General features: G+C 36.9%; 1 protein-coding gene across 5 annotated transcripts in view; it reads right to left on the bottom strand.

Annotated features, from left to right (window-relative positions):
- Window positions 1-453: 453 nt before the first annotated feature.
- The window catches only part of Nlg1 (Neuroligin 1), a 104,962-nt gene continuing 89,942 nt past the window's right edge, over window positions 454-15,473 (bottom strand). For 3 of the 5 annotated variants that reach the window (XM_070109396.1, XM_070109402.1, XM_070109399.1), the window contains exons 12-13: window positions 11,703-15,285; window positions 454-3,855 (exon numbers count right to left, since the gene is read on the bottom strand). In XM_070109396.1, coding sequence (XP_069965497.1) covers window positions 3,822-3,855; window positions 11,703-15,285 — 3,617 coding nt within the window. In that variant the 3' untranslated portion in view covers window positions 454-3,821. Of the gene's footprint in view, window positions 3,856-11,677; window positions 15,286-15,473 lie in introns of all 5 variants that reach the window. The other 2 variants (XM_070109406.1, XM_070109407.1) reach the window with 2 other exon arrangements.

The raw sequence follows: 15,473 nt of genomic DNA, 5'->3' as shown, positions 1-15,473 counted from the left end.
TACTGAATATTTTGTAACGCCAAAGCCTTACTCGGTTATAGCTATTCGGTTTGCCTGCCAGTTGAACTGTAAATAATCTGTTGGTTCACCCTGCAATTAAATAGAAAGTTTACAAAATTCGAAAACACAATTTCATTTGTTTTTATCGTCTAACTCATTACACCTAACCTCGAATTGCTAATTAATGATGTAGATTAGTAGTGGATTTCATTATTCAAATGTGTCAATGTTGTTTTTTGTTTTCATTTAATTTATATTTGTAATTAAGTACATGTGTTTGCTTATGTTTGTCTGCTTTCATAAAAGTTTATTTACTTTAGCACACCTGTGCACAGCTTTGTAAATTAAATTGTAGTTGGTAAATGTAGAAATATCCATATATATTTATATATATACATAGGTATATGTATGTGAATTTATAAGCCTGTGAACTGTAAATGAAACTTTCCATAATTGAATTCAATTAAAGTGTTTTTATTATCTGGTATAGTTTTAATATTTTGGTAAATTTTTTTTCAGTGACTGCCAGTATTAGTCATTTCATTGCGTTTAAATGTAATTACATAGATACTTCGTAATAATACTTGTGTAGATACATACAATATGTTTGCTTTATCTCAATTTCATTAATTCCATATGAAAAAATATTTAATTGAGTTGCGGTGTATATATGCAAGTTTTTTAAATAACGTTTGGTGTTTGGTTGCTGGTATGGTACTTACGATGCAGCTTAAAAAAAGTTTTATTATTATTTGTTTTAAGAATTTCACTACTTTTACTAATTTTAATATTAAAAAAAAATTCTAGAAATGTAAACAAATATATTAGAAATAATTGCATAATTTTCTTGGATAGTATATATGCACTAGTTACACAAGCAGGCAATAAATATTCTACATCGCTTGAAAAGCTGTTATATAAAATTTCATTTTTATTAGTTATAAAAAAAAATTTTAAAACAAAAAAAGCAAATTTTGTATTGAAACAAAATCCGAAATTTATAACTTGTTTAAGCTTCTACAACTATACTGCCGTAAACGCCGTGAAGTACTAGTACATACTTGCATGTGGGCGTAAGGTGGGGTGAAATCTTTAAAATTTAAAATATTCTATAAGAAAGATAGCCGATTCAAGAGCTTACTGGCATAATCTCAATCTAAGTTAGATATAAGTTTGAAGTAACAAAATAAAGGTTGGTTAAAAAGTTGGTTGGTCTCACCAAGAAATAGCACTACTAAGTTTTTTCTTTCTCAAGTTGGTAGATCTGTCATTTCTTTGTTTACAAGCCATTTCAAGTTAACATGTCAGAGTATTTTTTTAATATGGAAAGAATTTCATAAAACAAAACCAATTTCTCAGCATAATTTGGAGCATTTTAAGCAGAATAAGACCGATTTTTCGCGTCATTTTATAACTATGTATGAGACTTGGATCTACCACCTTGAACCTAAATTGAAACAAGAACGTTTACAGTGGACTGAAGTGGGCTGTTCAGCTCCAAAGCAGGTCAAGGTCAGTCAAACGATCAGCAAAGAAGGTTATGGCATCAGTTTTTTTGGGATGCCAAAGAAATTTTCTTGATTGATTATCTACAGAAAGGTAAATTACTCAACTCTAAATATCATTGGATCCTTTTGAATCAGCTGGATGAAAATTCGTGAGAAAATAACTGGTGTACAGCACAAAAAATCATCTAGACAATGCACCTGCTTACAATCTATTTTAACAATGACAAAATTCCACGAAATAAAGTACGAATTGCTTGAGCATCCACCATATTCACCGGATTTGACTCTCAGCGACTAACTCTTCGGAAACCTTCATGGAAAGCGGTTTTCGACGAATTAGTAAGCTATTGCAGCCATTGACGGGTGATTTGCAGAGCTTCCGGAAAACGATTATAGGGATGGCATAAAATTATTGTAGGATCATAGAAATAAGTGTATTGAAGTTAGGGGAGACTATATTAAATAAAAAAATATAACTCGTACTTAAAGCAGTATTTTTTTATTTTGAGTTAAAAAACTTTTCAAGCAACCTGTATTGCCTTAAAGTTTTATTATCATATGCTTACTTCAAGCAGTATATTCCGAATAATAACGGTGCTGGGAGTAAGCTGGGTATTGAGAAAATAAAATATGAAAGATAAAACTTATAATGTTTTCAATAAATCAAAATTCGGATCATCGTTTGGTAATTTGTCTATTAATATATGTGAAATTTTGATACACACTGGGCTTAAACACTAAATAAGCGTTTGGAAGTAAAAAAGTTGAATAAAACAACAATTTTAGTTTACATTGAAAAGCCTAAGGCTAAAAAATAATCTTTAAGGGCACTTCGTTCTCAGCTTTTTAATCGTCATCTGTTCAATAAAATAAGCAAAGGGCAATCATGGGGGTGATAAAAGTCATAATATGTGGATTCACGATCATAGAGTAGGAAAACGAAAGTAATGGCCAGTCAGCATCTGATAATTCAACATACTCTAATGCGGCAGTTCGATCTCGACTTGAATTATGAAATCTTGACTTGAAACTAAAAACTACTTGGCGGTAGTGCTGAAGTAAGATTTCCATTCTAAAGTTTAGATAGAGTTGAAAATTCGGCATGTAAGGTGGACACTTAAAAGTTTGTGAAGCGATTGTGTATTACTGCGAACTTTCTGCTTTGAAACGATCATGGTATATCTACCTGTCCAAATCGTAAATCGTTTAATGCTAAATTCTCTGTCATCGCTACTGCCGCGTGCAAATGGCTGACTTTCAGGGGCGCATATTATTATTTTTGCAATTATACCATTAGCTAATATTATTATTAAATTTCCAAAATTTTTGGCTTATTATAAAACTAAATTTATATTACATTTAATTGCGTATACTGGTAAGAAAATTGTGTATTCATGTTATCTTTAAATAGAACGAGCTTAGCTTTTAACTAATACTAACTTATTGCTACTTAATTTTAAATTTTAAGTATACAAAACCATTAATACCACCAATGGTATTTGCTGCTTATGTTATGAGCTAATATCTCTTCTTAAAATATTATAATATTACATTCTTATGTCGAATTAGAATTTAATCTAAGCTTATAATTTATGACTTATATAATCTTTAAATATTATAAGAATTGAGTTTGTTTCTTATATAATAATTAATGCTAATAATTATTACCTGTACATGTACTGAAGAGCTACAAGTAATGTAATGAATTTCTACTTCGTATTTAATAATTAATTTAGTGGTTGCTTACATTATTACGTCATACTGTAAGAACAACAACGTAATAATATATAAGTAAAATATTATATATATGTACAATGTATATATGTGTGAAAATAATATATATAGATGTATGTATATATATTTGGTATATGTGTGTATAGTGATTGCAAGTAATAGCTCACGACCATGCTTGATTTTAATGTGCAAAGTTTGTCTTCGTCAATTTGCCGCTCGCTTGTTGAATGTGTTGCACTGAAATAATCTAAGCTAAACATTTTACGCAGGTATATAGCTACACACATTTAAACAAAGCTAAAATAAACCCTTTGTTTTGGATTGTATTGTGCGGTTGCATGGTATGGCATACATGGCGTATACGTAATTTCATTAAATACAAAGTTTTGTTAAACTTCTTGGTTCACACACTTTCCGTTTTCAACGACACAATTCACCTGCTCACCAACCATTGTTGACTTATCCGCACATTGTTACTGTTATTTCTAGTTGTTTGCGCTTTCGCTATTCTGATTATTGTTGTGTACGTATTCCGTACTCATTTCATTGATTGCTTGTTTCTAGCCTTTTGTTGGTGTATTAAATTTGTGTTGGTCGTCCGCCGCTACTAATCCTGTAAATAGATATCATAGTTATGAATTGTATGATGGGTATTTGAAGGGTCTCACTTAACGAAAATCGTAACAATAACAAGGCAAAAACAAACACAACAATATATATCTATGTATAATATTAGTAACAGATACACAGCTGACTAAGTTCACATTACAGCATTGTATACTTATGTACTTATACGTAGGAGCAGTAGTAGCAGTGCTTCTCACTCATACATATACACTTCAACTAGCTTGCAATAAACACATAAATACATACATAATACCGAACTGTCTAAGCGACAAGCTGTCAAGCTGTCTGCTATTAACAATTATAGCATTATACATACATACGTATCTCTGCTTCTACATTGCTACTCAAACAAAACACACTTCACTCACTGCCAGCAGCAACACATTGAACATACATAAATAGGCATCATACATATGTACATAAATAGCAGCAGTTGCTGCTTAAATTTCAACAATGCAAAGCACTGCAGAAATTATTGCAAGCGTTTCCATTGAATTAAGGTATTCTGTTCTTCATCGTGTCCACTCAATTTTATCGAATTGAAGCACATAAGCATAAGGTGCCCATATATGCTCACTAATAAATTATTTTCAAGACTTCGATAAGAGGATTTCTAAGCGGTTTTGGTTCAGTGTGCTAGTGGTTAAGGCAAAATAATTTATAATAACAAAGTATTCAATTGATAGTATAAGTTCAAGCAGAATTCGGGAAGTTTAGTTAAGTACATTAGCTGATTAACTTAAACATTTACTTTCATCTAAGCTATGTACGTTACTCTATTATTTTGAATACCTGAAAAGAGGAAGGAAGATTATGCTTAAAATTAGGTAGTTTAAAAACGTTCCAACTATGAGGCAATTACTTGAACTTGGCTCCCAACTTTCTTTGCAACTTTTCTAAATTAATACTGAAGCAAATTGTTTGAATCACAGTTTCGAGTTTGTTTGGGAAATCATGACAAAAAAGCCTATAGTTTAATTAATGTTAAACAGTTAAACTTACAATAATAGAGTTATACTACTATCGATGAGTTGTAGACGTTCTACTGACCATCGCTACTATAGCATTATTGTGTATTGTGTATGGATACTGACTTGAGCACACTAGCAAGCGCAGCAAATAATATTGACTTAAATTCTCGATAAACAGTTTTTATATTAAAGCAGTGTTGCTGCTCAAATATGTACAAGAATTCAGCATTTGAAACTGAATGAAATGTTCCACAATGAGACATGTTCTTAAATCAATTTCGAAAGATCTCAAAAATAGGGTATAAGTAATTGGACAATTTAAAGCTATAGATGCCTGTATAGTACACAAGCTACAAGTATGAATGGCTTAAGTGTTAAATATCTTCTCGAAGTTGCCGTCCAAGTTAAGTAGCATTCATGAAATCAACAAAAAGAAGAATTGTTCTACGTACTAGAAAACTGATCTATTCATTCATTGCATTGTACGTTATTATAAGAATTTTCTAAGGGCTACGGTTTTTATTCCTGTAAATCATGATACCATATAACATAGTGGCTGCTTAGCGTTTTGTTACCTGAACCTATGTTCACGAAATTTATTATAGATAACTTTCTAAAACAACGCAACAGTATCCGAAGAAATTTCTCAGCTCGAACTACTATACAATATATACTATACAAACTGAACGACCAATATGAAGTTAATGTATGAAAACTTCTTTATTTTTAAAAGGTATTATTGCTTGGGTTTTGTTGTGGTCTCAGTGTATGTTTGAGTTTTAGATTTTAAAAAAGCGGTCACAGAATTCGCTTTTTTGTTTAAAAGTGACGAATTCTTAGTTTTTCGGGATTTAGGAAAAACTTATTTCTATTAATTCACCTTTCGCTTACCAAACAAAATCATGGCATAAAAGCTGCTCGGGAAATTACTTTGGTAACCAATATCATTTGATTGCTTCAACTATACCCTTTTTCTTACTTTCTCAATTCGTCACAGTATAAAAGAAAAAAATATTTTAACAAATTTCTTGCAACAGTTGCTTTGTACATTTAACTTCTGGCTGTTTCTCGAGGCAAATGTCACATGCTATGTTGCCATTGCAAAGCCTTGTTTGTTGGTTTTATGCAAGTTGCTCAAGCGCAATGCAAACATTTAATCACCACACGCTTTTACGGCACTCATTTGTGGTTAAAAAATAATAATTTCAAACGCCCAGTCCGGCAGAGCACAATAACAATAATAATAAAAACCACCTGTTACTACTCTTGATTTGTGTATGACAGAAGGTAGCATAAATGCTTATGTACCTAACTAAAGGGTAGCTAAAAGTTGCAACATGGTACGTGCGACTAGACCTACAGATTTTAATTTCCTTGATGGATTTTCGGACCAATGTTTGTTTTCTTCTAAAATATTCCTTTTTTTTCATTTACTTGTAGCAAGCAAGCGATTCGTTTATTGAGAAACTTAAGATAAATGCTTATGCAGCTGACCGCAGGTGAGCCAAAAGTTAAACAGAAATTTTTAATAAAGAAAATGCCACAAAAATTTGTTGCAAATAGCAAAAAAAAAAACATTATTAAAAACACATTTTGCAATTTCTACAACTTTTGCACTACCCAATATTCATTAAATGCACACTCGACCTAGTTTTTGTGTTGGCCAAAGGAAATGAAAATGTTTATTTGCAAAAATAGCCATAAACTTAAAATGCCTTATAAATATATATTTTTAAATATTACATATATTCAAATCGTTTTACAGGGTGCGTCATATTTACTGTTGATATGGAAAGACCACTGGATTGTGACATAATTTTTTTTTATTTTGTTCAAATACAACATTATAAATCACCTCTATTGACAACATCAAACTTATCCTTTTTTTGTGCAGCTTGAACAATATAGCGATCAATTTTATGGAGATTGTTGACTGTTTTGACTTTCTTTTTCTAATAATCAAACCAGAATTAAGCAGAGGAAGTCAAATATGGAGTTATGTGAGAGTACTCTATATGCCAATCTCTTGGTCTGCTTACATAGTTCTGTTGCAGAAACTGAGTATAAATCAATAGCAACCCATTTCATATTCATATTAACTATTTCACGGGCAAAGTACTACGAGCAAATTTCATTCTATTTCTAAAAAATAGAGCATCGCATATTTACACATCTTGTATGTATATTTGTAGTAAATAGTTCGCAAATAAACCATTTTGCAATCATTAATTTTAAAATTTATATACAAAATTTTCTATATCTCTTTTCTTACTCATACAAGTTTTTACGGTTTCCCAAGTTTAATTTTTGTCTTTGTGGCTGACAGGAAACCGCCTAGTTGTCAAGCCCACCAACCACTCAAACGGATACATAAATTATTTCAACTATTCTACAAGTGTTTGTAGATATTTAAGAGAACTTGCCACAAGCATTATTGTTAGCTGGTAAATATTTCTACATTTATTTATCCAACAATGTGGTCTTTGTGTTTTCTGTCAAGCGCTATTTTAACTAAATTCCACAAAAAAAACAATAGGTTTAGCAGAAAGCAAAGATTTCCTGGGTGTTTGATGTCCCTAAATGCCAAATAAACGATTTAATTAGGCATTTAATTGAGTTGAAATTTTTAAAGTAAACACAAAGTATTGCTAGTGCCACAAATTCGAAAGGGATGTCGGTGGCAATGTTTCCCACTGCTTAATTGTAAGAATGACTAATGATCTGAGTACGTTGTATAAGTTCAAAATTGCTATTTATACATAAATAAATCTAATTGTATTTAGCTACTGATTTGATGATGATTAATATATGGAGAATTAGGCTATTAGTAATTTAATCTTAATGGTTTGTTTTGCGATATTCTTAAGGCGTTGGATAAGGAAAATTTTCAAGTTGCTGAGATTTGAATTAATGTTTCGATAATTTCAAATCATATATCGGTGGTTGATGCTGTAAACTATGACAGCAGGGATTATGGTAATCGCCGAAGAAAATACCTTATCATAATTGTAACGGAATTGCACAGAAAACTTTACCACTTTTACTGAACTCATCTGAGCAGGTCCAGTAGACTTTCAAATGTAAATTAATAAGTTGTGTCACACTGTACACATTTCGTTCAGCATAAAATAGTTTTAAATTCTTTAGCATTACTTTAAGATTTAATTCATGACTAATGACGAAAAGTTTGCTATCAATGCGTTGATTTAAATAACTTTTTGAGCACATGCTGGAAGTTTTCGGTTAATGTCCAAAGTTTCTGATGTCCAACTGTGTCATACAAAATCAACAAATCCCCGTTAGCTGCGCGCAAATCACTTGAAATTCCCATTTCAACTGCAAACAAAGAAAGATTCTACGTAAAAAAGTTGAAAGGAAAATTGCCCACTAACTCAATATGAATTGAGAAATATGTATTTTCGATTCTTTTATATATTATTTTTGTCACACAAACACATTTTGGAAATTTCGGACCACTTGGCATACAATCATAAACGATAGCATTATGAATGTTTGCCAGCAATTTTTGTTGAATTTGGTAGTCATTTTGGTGATTTTAAGCTGGCTTATATTGTCAGAAATTCAAACGTTCAGCAAAATTTACGCAAATAGAGGAGGAGAAGAGGCATTGATGTGATAGGGGTAGCTATTTGTAGGTATACCCCGTGAGACAATTTACTTAGGAGTAGGCAATGTACACTAGATTTTATAGCCGCCCTCGACAGCACAAAAAGGAGCAGCTTCTATACCACTAAATCTGAATTGGCATGCCCGCAACACTAATACGGCTGTGGAAACTGACGTTGAGCTCCACCAAGATCGGAAAGGATCTTCGATCTATTGCTGGAGAAAATAATAGGAGCTGCAGAGCTAAATAGAGATGGTACAATCTTTTACCGCGCCGTTAGTTTACTCTACAAGTCTCTCATCAACTGCTGAGTGGGCATAAGGAGTCTTCGAAAGAAAGGTTTTGCGGAAGATTTTTGGCTCTTTGCGTATAGGCAATAGCGAATATGTTACTGCAGTAGATGGAATGTTGAGCTGTACTTGGTATACAGTGATATTGAAAAAAATACATAGTTTTGCAAATCAAGAGACAGCGGAACGGTGGCTAGCTCATGTTGTCCGGATGGATGAGAACACTCCAGCCTTGAAAGTAATCGATTCAGTACCCGCCAGTGAAAGCAAAGTAAAAGGAAGATCTCCACTCCGTTGGAGAGATAAGGTGGAGAAGAACCTGGCTGAGAAGAAACGACTGGCGCGCTGTTGTTAACACGGCTATAACCACGTAAGTGTTGTCACGTCATGTGGCAAATATAGGCTTATAACTGATTGCTGGATTAAAATATTTTTTTCTTAACTTCTGGAAAACTATTATCTTATGAGACATTATATTTTTGACTTTGATATTTCCTACAGGGTGTATTCGTTACACTTACTTACTTATACTTTAGCATATATATAAAATATTAAACTCCTTCGAGATGTCAATAAATGGACCTATTGAAAATTTATGAATTCAAGTATGGAAAATATTTGCGAGAATAAACACAGAGAGAGAAAGAAAGATGATAAAACCCAAAAAGAACCAATAAAATGAACCCACAGCAAAACTATCAGAAATAGTTGGCAATCAGCAGACTTTGCTGATAGTTATGACTTGGTGGGGAGACGGCGGTTAAGTTGATTAGGTTTATGTTTGGTTAGGCAAGCGAGGCGGTGAGCAATGTGTGGCTAGAAGACACTCGGCTGCAAAGTTGGATCAGTGAACGGCAAGTGTGTTGAGTTGCTCGCTTTGGCTGACTGACTGCAGTACTTCGTGACTTAATGGCCAACTAAATGACTGACTGCCTGGCTGACTTACTGGCCGACTGGCTGGTGACTTGCTGGCTGACTGGTAAACCTGTGGATTTCTTTAGCCAAATTGACAAATTCAGTTTATGCCACAAAATTTTGAATATTGTTTGGTCCCTAAATGAATGAAAAGAATGTTTTGTTCCGTCAATGCTGCTGGCATTTGCGTCAATCGATTGAAATAAGCAAGTAGAAGGCTGTTACACACACATAAAAGCTAACACAAGCAAACGCTTAACAATTTTAGGCAATCAAGCGGGACACACCCAGTAATCATTCGCAGTCATTTGACTGCCACAAGCGCCAAAAAATTTGAACAAACACACAAGTTTCCACAAAACACACGCACAGACATAAATATGTATATCTGGTACATACTCGTATATAAATAAATATATATTAAAGTATGCATTTCAATTTCACATCACTACTCGCAAAATAAATATACCATTATATATATTAATATGCATAGCGAAAATGTTGTGAGGCGGGACAACTCAAGTCGGACGAGCACCAAAGTGTACACAAAATTCCAACAACAATACATAGTTTACCAACTGCGCTACTCACGAACCGCAGCAGCAGACCGTGTGGAACAATAACCGATGCTCTGTGGGACCAATAGTTGTGGCGGCATTTGTGTGTATACTTTCGGTTTCCGGAGCGGAAACCACTGTAAACCAATTTACGAAATAACATAATTTTGCGAAAAATAAATTTTGTTTGCTGTCACAGCGAAATTCTGCAACACAACGCAACTATTTGCTGCTATGTGCGTACATGTATATATTTATATGTATATAAGGGTAAATATTTGCTGTTGCGCATGTATCGCGAACGTTCTTGCCCTTGTACGTCAACTCGTTATAGAGTTGCGGCGGTCATATCATCAACGCATAAACGCTCATTCTCGCACAAACTATGCAAAGTAGCCAAATAACTATAAAACTTTCACAAAAAATATATATTTATGTAGAATATTATATAGAGTAAAAGCAACAAAGTAACAGCGTAGGGTGCAACAAACTGCAGTGGAACATTGCTAAACTGCACGTAGCATGTAAACGGAAACTAAAACGATTGAGCTCTAGAAGAACGCTTTTATTTTATATACAGATTACTATTAAATAATGAAAAAAAAGTACCGCTAGTACATAACGTTTTTATAAGAGGTCACAACTAGAATTGATTCCAGATTTCCTAACATGTTATAATATACCATTTTCTCGTAAAGATATCTTCTCAAATAAAAAAGTTTCCCATACTAAGATTGGATTTTAATCGATTAATTTGTATGCCAGTTAGATAATATAGTGCTCCGTTACCGGAGGTTCCCACAAAGAAGAGGACGTGTGCAAATTTCAGATCGACATCTCTAAAACTTAAACACCGAGAACTGAGACGAACAGACGCCATGGTGAAATCAACTCAGCTCGTCACACTGATCATTTACGTATAGGCTTTATATAGTCTCCAACGTATTTTTATGGAGGTTACCAACTTCGTGGCGATTAGTGCTTCTTAGAGAGCGTTTGAAAGTAAGTTTGAATATAAGATTAGTTTGCAACGTTGTATCAAACTGAGAGTATCAATAAATGTGGTTACCAATTGTCTTATCACTTATTCTTTTTTTAGTGCGTTGCCTGCTTCCATTTAGGGAAGATATTCGAGTTAAATATCTTAGCTACGATAAGTTTGTAGAATTATTGACAATAGCTCTTTGTAGGCGTGATACTTTAAATCTTGATAATAGTTATATAATAAAACATGGTACTAACGCCAAGCATCTAGTTGATACAAATCAGTAAAATTCAATACAAGTAAAGCTCGAAGCTTGTTGTACCTTGGAAATTGCAAAAAGAGCGAATGATAGCGGAAATAGGTCACCAAGCAGCCGAACTGAAAGAGTATAGCATAAGCAAACTGAATTAATTGCATAGCATGCGGTGGCAAATGTGGCAAAAAACTGAATAAATTGTGTACTTAATAGACAGGTTGATCTTTTTACTTTTGTTGCAGTTCGGTGCGTACAGTGTCCGTGGACGATGCCGAGCCAGAAGAAGACGTACCCGTTGCGGTAGAGGCATTTGATGATGCCGTGGAATCCGAGGACGTTGAACACGCCGAGGACGCACTGGAATCTGTTGAACGCGACGACACTGAACTCAGACACGAGTCACGCAAACTTGCCTGCCTGTTGACACTACCGTCGACTGTTGATGTTTTCTCTGCGCCGAACGCGAAAGCTGCTTTTAAAGGCTTGGTTTGAGCCAACTGTGCGGCGATGGCATTTGCTATTGTCCTTGTTGTGGTTGACGTTGCCATTGCCGTTGTCGTTGTGGCTGTCGATGTGGCTGACATGCAATTGACAGGTACGCGTAATGCCGCTGCTGCTGTTTTTGCTATTGCATCGACTATGCCATGTTTTGTCAAGGCAACTGTCGTTGCGTTTTGTTGTCGTTGTTCGGTTTGCTTTTGCTCTAATCGTGCTTGTAAGCTGCCTGAGCTGACATCACCCGTTGGCATGCATGAGTGCAGTACTGTTGCATCGTCTGTTGTACTTACTGTAGCACTTATGTCGTTAGCCATGGCTGAAGCTTTCTGAACCGCTGCTGCTGTCACAGATTCCATTGTTTGCTTGCTCATAGCTGTCACCGGTTTGTCGACGCCAGTGTTTGTCAATGCTGTTGCATCTACACCGGTCGTTATTTTAGTAGTTGTTGACGTTGTTGTTGTTGTTTTTGTTAGCGAGTTGGCTTTGGCATTATCATCAAGTGCAATCGACTTTGATGAGTAATCGTGTGAGTCCGCTAAAGCGGGTATGATGCCTGTTCCGTTTGATTTGGTGAGTGAGAGTGTTGCTGCTGCTGTCGGTTGTTCGCTGGGCATATTCTCGTGTGATGCTGCCAAATTTGATTTCGCTTTAATTTTGGACTTATTGGGTTGGGCATAAATGTCAGTAATGCCAGCATTAATTGTTGTACCGCCTTTGTTGTTGTGACCCATTGTTGTCTTTAGACTATTGCGTACACCTACGGTTTGATGGCCTGCCAAATTCATTAATGTAGGTGTAATTAGCTTTGGTGTTATCGCATTTGCCATCCCTGCTGCTGTCATGTCATCATTTTGTGTGGCTGGCAAATTAGTCGGCTGTTGTATCGCGTAAATGCGCTCTGTGTGGTGTGTTTGTTGGTGTTTTTGCAGCAATTTGTCTTCCACTTCGACGGAAATTGGACGGCTTTCGAAGCTTTGCAACCCCGCAGCAGCACCGTTACTTAAGACTGTCACACCAGCAACACCACCAGACGTCGTGGCGTGCGGCTTGGAGCCGATTTGAGTGTTGGCCGCCGGCGTTAGTGATGCCTCCGAAAAGCTATGAATAAGTTTTGTCGCTGCTGCGCCCGTTACATCTTCCGCTCTGCTGCTTGTCAGGCTGTTAGAGGGCGCCTTGTCAGTTGTGGTAAGCTCAGCGCGCTTAAGCGTCGAGTAATTAGTATCACCGCTAGCGCCCGTTTGCATCTTCGGCTTTTGTTGCGGTACTATGGGACCCACGATAAGCGTATTTTGCGTTATTGGTGGCTCGTCTTCCTCCTCAGCTGTGCAGTCGTGTGCTAGCATTAATGGTGATGTGGTGATATTGCTGCTATTACGGCGCGCCGAAGGTTTCCGTCCGAGCGTGGAGATTGTGCGCGGTGGCGGAAGTGGTGGATAACGTGCACCCATAGTGCCACCTGCACCGAGTGTGTTGCTGAAGTGCGGCAGAAAGCTATTAGGCGGCAATGAGTTGCGTTTATTAGTGGTGCGCAAGTCCAGCGTCATGGGTGGTGAATCATTAGGGTTTGCATGAAATTCGATATTAGCATTGGTTGTTGGCAAAACTTTGGGATAATTACGACTTTTGATAACTTGTAGTTGCTGCGCTGGTGTACGACAAGCGCCTCCTATCCCACCATCATCATCATTATCGCGGCTGGTCACATTTACATCCTCACCCAGAAAACTGGTGACCTTTTCATTCTCCTCAATTTTATCACACATACTACTATAGTAGTGTTGCATATCGACAGGGTCCGAGTGTGAGTGCGCATGCTGTGGCATTGGTATATATGGCGGCAGTTGCCCCTGCTGTGGCAATTCCGCATCACATGGCTCAGTGGCGGCGGAGTGTTGGCGGGTAAGAGCATAACGTGTGCTATCCAAAGAGTTCTGCGGCGTGAGCAAATCCTGATCGGTTACCTCTACCTCCTGGCAGATAATTATATTGCGCCCATCTGACTTTAATTTGTGCACCTCTATCGGTTCTTGTTCCATTACGCTGCTGCTGCGTGCCGATTGTGTAGCATCAACAGCGACGCTCACTTTCTGCGATCCCACTGGCTGCTTGAAACTGCCGCCGGCGCTACTGCTGCGTAGTGAGGAAAATGTGGGCGACGAGGATTTTTTCGAACCACCCTTTGAGCTATCGGCCCCGCCCCCACCAACACATGCTTTTGCATCTGCAGCAGCACCGACTGCAGCAGACATCCAAGCACACACTTTGGTGTGCGTGTCGACGGTGGAGGTGCTCAGTTGTCGTGTCATTTGAAAGCCATTAATCGGCGAACGTTCCGTTTTGACTGCTTCGTAAGTGTTCGATTTGCGTACAATGTCTAAAATGTAGCTCTCGTCGCCGTCATTTTGCTTCGAACGCTTGAACTCATCGTCAGTGGTGCCTTCGTAACTGAGTATACCGCCCAGTTTTCGTTGCATTGCATGCGCTTTCTTCTTCCTCTGCAGCAGGAATGTCGAGTAAATGATGACATTAAGGACAATAAAGACGGCAATCAGCCCGATGAGTAGTTTTATTGTCGTCTCTGATTTGGCAACTTCCTCTTTGTTACCAGTGCTGGGCTCGTCACCAACGACAGTACTGCTACCCGCATTATTACCTGTGGCACCACCACCGCCATCGCTGCCTCTACCACCAACACCATTGTCATACTCCGCAATTTCCGCTCTTGGCACACCATAAATTGCACTGCTGCCAGCCAACGTTGCGCCAGTGCCAACACCAATTTCGCTAAAACCACCCAAGTCATTTATTCCAGCCACAATTCCCCCTCTATCGATGCCAGCTAGCCCACCCATTATACCATTTGCGGTCATCGTATAGATTTGTTCGTCGTTCGCTTGTCTTGTTACGCCAAATGTCGGTGGCGCATTGTACATATTCTCGGCAAAGGTATCGCCTGCCGCATTCGCATCACTTGTGCTGCCGCCAGGCTCTTTGTTACCACCTAATTTCCATGGCGCCTGTAGTAATAGTTTCAATGTGCGTACTGGATCCTCGGCACCATTATCGCGGGTGCCAAATTGACTCATGTGCCCGGTTATTACTTCGCCACCACCATGCCGCTGCACCGGATACATATGCTGTGTTGCAGCTGTGGCACTACTCGTAGCAAAGTTACTATCGGCACCGTTGTACAGGGTTGTATGCAAATACGGCTGCCGTTGTATGTTTGCAATTTGGTTCAGTTCATCGGGCAACTCTTTGTTCCAGAAATTCATATAGATTTGTCGGTACTTGTAGCCAATTGTTGGTGGTATGCCTGCGAATATATAATGAAGAAATTTGTCAATGCTGCTATGTATTTTTGTATGTATGTGTATAAGGGTGGTATGGAGTAGAAACGAGTTGATTCAATGCGTTGTGTTGCATTGACTTAAGTGTGTAAATGGCTCTTCATTTTGAAGAGCTGTTGCATTCGAGCACAGTTTGGAACGTAAATGTACTATT

The sequence above is a fragment of the Bactrocera oleae genome, chromosome 2 (assembly GCF_042242935.1).
Source record: "Bactrocera oleae isolate idBacOlea1 chromosome 2, idBacOlea1, whole genome shotgun sequence".
Classification (NCBI taxonomy): domain Eukaryota; kingdom Metazoa; phylum Arthropoda; class Insecta; order Diptera; family Tephritidae; genus Bactrocera; species Bactrocera oleae.
Note: the sequence above shows the minus strand (reverse complement) of the source record. Positions and strands in the feature narration are given on the sequence as shown.